At 35.6% G+C, this 5367-nt stretch overlaps 1 protein-coding gene across 1 annotated transcript in view; it reads right to left on the bottom strand.

Moving 5' to 3' along the window:
- The window catches only part of LOC101573136 (olfactory receptor 52N4), a 7041-nt gene extending 2364 nt beyond the window's left edge, over positions 1-4677 (bottom strand). The window contains exons 1-2 of the mRNA XM_012517126.2: positions 4650-4677; positions 41-994 (exon numbers count right to left, since the gene is read on the bottom strand). Of these exons, the coding sequence (XP_012372580.2) occupies positions 41-994; positions 4650-4677 (982 nt within the window). The remainder of the gene's footprint in view (positions 1-40; positions 995-4649) is intronic.
- Between the last annotated feature and the right edge of the window lie 690 nt (positions 4678-5367).

Below are 5367 nucleotides of genomic sequence, written 5' to 3'. Positions count from 1 at the left end.
TTTTTTTTTCACATGTTATAAGTTTTGACGTCTTTAGGACCTGAAAAGATCCTGACAACACAGTCTCGTATCTGCTTTGTTTTCACTCCATAGACAATAGGGTTCATGGTGGGAGGCAGGAGCACATAAATATTGGCCACAATGATGTGGCAAGATGGAGGAATTGTGTGGTGGCCAAAGCGGTGGGAAAAAAATGAGAAAAAGGCTGGACTGTAAGAGAAAACAATGGCACAGATGTGGGCAGTGCAGGTGCTGAAGGCCTTCTGCCGAGCATCTGCTGAGGAGAGGCTGACTACTGCCCTCAGTATCATGGTGTAGGAGACAGTGATGCACAGGATGTCGAAACCTCCAATAAGGAGGGCAACCATCAGCCCATAGATGGCATTGACCTTGATATTGCCACAGGACAGCTTGGCCACAGCCATGTGGTCACAGTAGGTGTGGGGGATGATATTACCTCTGCAGTAGGGCAGGCGCTTGGTGAGGAAAGTGAAAGGAATAATAAGCAGCACTCCTCTTAGGAAGGTGACAAGCCCAGACCTTATAATGACAGGACTGGTGAGAATGGTTGAGTAGCGCAGAGGGTAGCAGATGGCCACATAGCGGTCCAGGGCCATGAGCATGAGCACCCCAGACTCCATCCCTGTGAAGCTGTGGATGAAGAACATCTGCACCAAACAGTCATCAAATCCGATTTCCTTGAGATGAAACCAGAAGATGCAGAGCACCTTGGGGACTGTGCTAGAGCACATGACAAGGTCAGTTAAAGAAAGCATAGCCAAGAAGTAATACATGGGCCTGTGCAGTGAGGCTTCGTGATAGATGAGGTAGAGCAGTCCACAGTTCCCAGCCATGGCCATAACATACATAGAGCAGAACGGGAGGGAAATCCAGATCTGCCTGTCCTCCAGCCCTGGGATCCCATTAAGAATCAGGGTAGATGGTGACCACTCTGTGTGGTTTAGCATTACCACGATTATGCTGCTATGATCACCTTATAGCATCGTTAAATTGTCCTAAAAACACAGAAAAAAATCATGATCATACTCACTGTCAGTTTATTTTACCTTAAATCACCTTTGCATTTTCAAATAACTAACTTGGTTTTTCATTTTTTTAAGTAGACAAATATATTTTTATGATTGCTTTCTATTACTAATAGATGCATGCACAAAACTAATGAAATATTAAAGAATTAGACAACACCATTAAATAATGTGGCCTTATTGACATTCACAGAAAGCCCTTTTTTCCCCAAGTGCCCATGGATTATTTTCAAATGTAGAGTATACGGTGGAATATACAGCAAATCTGTAGGATTGAAGTCTTATATAATTTTTTATCTGTTAATTTTATTGAGAAAGAAGTAACAATGAGACAGTTTCACAACAGGTTAGTAGGATGGTTGCAATGATTAATATATTGCATATTGTTGTCTTTGTAGTAGTTAGTCATAGTACAAGATGTAGACATGATATCTTGTCTAAACACTATTAGTTCAAAGGTTTTTATCATTGAACTAAGAGAAAGTAGCTGTGTATCTATGCTAACTATTTTTATATACAGACATATATTTATACATTTTTTCAATACAAAACGGTCCTTCAAATAACTAACCCAATAGCTTTTGTCTGTGTGTCATTTTTAAATTCATTAATTTAGCAATATATTCCACAAATATTTGTTGTATTCAATACTTGTGTAGTCTTCTAATGGAAAAATAATATTCATTGACATTGATTAAGTTTATATTACATTCCTGAAACTATTATTTTAAATTTATTATTTAAGTATTACTAGCTATACTCCTCTCAGGAAAAAAAGACCAACATGCAAATCAATAAACCTTAAACACATCTCTTTAGGTATTTAGTACAGGGTCTCACTGCACAGATCCTACTTGTAGTGATTCTCCTGTTTTCAGCCTCCCAAGAACTAGGATTACAGGTAGGTGCCACCACACCTATCTTCAATTGCTGTCTCAGCATGCTCATGGTCAGGACCAGCATGTCACTCCAGGGATCAAACTCAGGCCCTTGTGTTTGCCTAAGCAAGCACTTTAATCCACTGAGCTATCTGGCTGGCTCTCATCCCACTTTTTAGACTAAAGTTATAGTGGTATCTTTTGAATCAACCAGCTGGTGATGAAAATAGTCATTGGACCAGAGTCAGTCAGTTCATGCATGGCTCACTGCATCAGCATCTTCCTAAAGAAGATCAACCAAAGGTGTATTTTAAGTGTATGACCGTCAGACATCATTTTTAAAAGTGCAAAGCATCACAATCCCATCCAGAGTCTCAGGCAGGAGGATTCCTGCAAGTTTGAGGCCAACATGTCCTACACAGGAGGTTGAAAATTATCCTGAACTGAAGAGTAAGACCCTGTCTCAAAATGAGAAAGTTATAGGTTTGGCCTGTTAAAGTAAATTATTGAAATTTCTCTATACAAGTGGACATTAATCTGTTAGTTTCAATTAAGAAGTCTGTGAGGGTTATAAAGCATTCCATAATTAAGAAAAAAACAAAGTGAAATAATGTACAATTGTCAGAGAAAATGTGCACAAAATTTTGACAAGATATATTAATTTGAGATTTTGTAGAAATCAAAGCAAGAGAAGCTAGACTGGATATTTTTAAATTCCCGGTAAAAAGTGTAGTAAGTGTGCATTTAAAACATGTTTTTTAGGATCAGAGGCATATGCTGTTTTTGATTCACTATCTCCAGAATTCTAACATAATAATCAATGAAATTCTTTCTTAATTTTTGATCTATAGAAACATTAATATGAGGAAATTTCAAATTAATGCTCAAGAATTATAAATGTTCTAGTCCTCAATTTGGTGTTATTGATTAAGGCTTAAAGGAACATATTAGCTTCGTAACATCAAAAAATTAATATATATGCACTGTAGAAAAACAAAACATAGTGGTCTCAGTTTTAATAACAATATTTTCCCCAGGCTGAGCAAAATTTTTTAAAAATATGTGTACATTATATACTTCAAATAACTTTTCTATACATTATTTAACAAATATAGGTTTTATATTTTTATATTTTTATTTTTTTAAAAGAGTACAAATTAGAATTAAAACAGAAAAAATTACAAGTGATACAGAATTCCACTTAACAAAGTAATATTAATTTCTCTGTATTTGTTGTAATAGTGTGTTGTCTTCCAACCAGTTATTCCTATTACTGGATTTATGCATATAAAATTAGAAGAATAAAATAATAATTGCATTAGAAATTAAAAAGAGAAAAAGTATAATTGAAAAAGGAGACAAAGCAAATTAAGGTATTAACTGCTCCTTTCCATAGGCCAGCAAAAATGCACAGTACTGTTGGCCAAACCATCCTGCTTACATACACAGACAAATCTCTTTCCCCCATTCCCTCTCCTGTCCTTCTCCTCAACTCAGTAACAAAATACAGATTTTAAATAGTTAAACAATCACTTGTAATGCTAGGAAAATAAACTTTGGAGATGATTTCAAAAAAATTTCTGGCAGTTGTATTCGCTATTCTTTCTGCTTAAAATGCACTTAATTTATTAACTTTTACCTATTACGTTCACTTATCTGCCTCCATCTATGCTTGTCATTGTCTCTAAATACAGTAGCTATGAATGTATGTGGCTTCATTTTTCATTTGAGCCTAATGTTACAATTCTGAACAATACTATATCGATTCCATGTGTTACTATTTTCTTCATAAGGATGAATAAAATAATTTACTTTATATCAAAATATGTACCCTTATCTCTACTGGATTTTAACCACATATGCATATGACATGATCACCTAGAAATATTAATGAAGTGTAGGAGTCCCCTAAAATGTTAGTGGATAGCTTTGCCATTACTTGTACTACCCTGATAAAGGCATTTCCCAACTGTGCGATAAACAACAGCAAACATATGTAGGTATTCTGTGCATTCCCTTTTATGTGAGGATATCATTAATTAAGCAGCTGCTTTACTCTTACATTGAAATTTCAGATCTCATAAAGGTTTAAGATATTTGGGGGCCTGCCCATTAGCTCAGTTGTTTAAGTGCCGGCTAACCAAAGCAGTCAGGCTCAAGATGCTCTGGTTCGAACCTCACTTCTCACAGGAAACCAGAAATGCCCTTAAGGAAATTTCAGGCCACCAAAAAAAAAAAAAGAAAGAAATCTGCCAAATGCTTGTCTAAAACTATAAGCTAAAACTAAAATGACATATGTTTAAACCAAATGATTTTTACAAACTTAATCTGTTGTTTTAAAATAAATTTTAAGGCTTTTTTTCTAAGAGTCTAATTCAATGTCTTTGTTTAGGGAATTTGACTGATACTGTGCTGTGGGTTTCTAGATATTACAATTCTGTCATCATTTATGCAGTGCCAGTTTATATATCTCTCATTGACAATCATTTCCAATTTTTACAGGGAGTGACATTTTTTCTACTATATAATTCTCAAGTCTTGTGACTCACAAAAATGGGTTCCTCATGTTAAATATTGCCATGTATATCAGTCTCAAGGATTTAAAAGGGGTGGGGGTGGGGGCATGGGACCGAATGGAGCCAATACGAGGCCTTAAGTTTGATCCCATTGTGACAAAAAAAAAGGATAAAAAAAGAAAAGAAAGAAGAAAGAAAGGAAAAGTCACCTCTATTCCTCAGGCTGGCTTTGAACATGATACCCTCCTCCCTCACCCTCCTGAGAAGCTGAGATTATAGGCATATGCCAGCACAAAGGGTAGAAATTCTTATGCATGTACATATATATATATATATAGATGTGTATATGAGGAGTCTATTTTTGTGAGTCACAAGACTTGAGAATTATACAGTAGGAAAAATGTCACTCCCTGTGATCACTGCCTCTTACCAACCCAGTGAAACAAATTCCTAAGGAGTATGAGAAGACAGATAGGCAGCAACTGAAACTTGAACATGATCCTTGGGATTTATAATTATCATCCACATTTTTGCCTTACTCTTTAACAAGGCAGTGGTTTGTCCCTGATATCCATTCCCAAAGCAAACATTCTTACAAGGCTAGGACAATTGTTCACAGAGATGCACGGCTACTATGCTAACTTAAGTTGAATTATAATACTAAAGATGAACAATAAATGTTTCTAGCAGCACCCGCACCATCTTCTTGTATCACATTTTAACTTGAACATAGATAGTAGAGCAAAATATTCCTTTCTGGAGGAAAAAACAGTCATTATCTATGTTAAATATTTTTTTAAATGAGATTCTGTAACCACTGGTACCCAAAGCACTTTATTCAAATATCTTAATTCTGGAAGACAAAACAAGAAGGCAAATTATACCTGATTTGAATTTCAAAAAATATGGTTGATCAAGCATTACAAA

Source organism: Octodon degus, unplaced genomic scaffold (assembly GCF_000260255.1).
Source record: "Octodon degus isolate 3935 unplaced genomic scaffold, OctDeg1.0 scaffold00146, whole genome shotgun sequence".
In the NCBI taxonomy this organism is placed as follows: Eukaryota; Metazoa; Chordata; class Mammalia; order Rodentia; family Octodontidae; genus Octodon; species Octodon degus.
The sequence above is the reverse complement of the archived record's forward strand: the minus strand, read 5'-3'. Positions and strand labels throughout refer to the sequence as shown.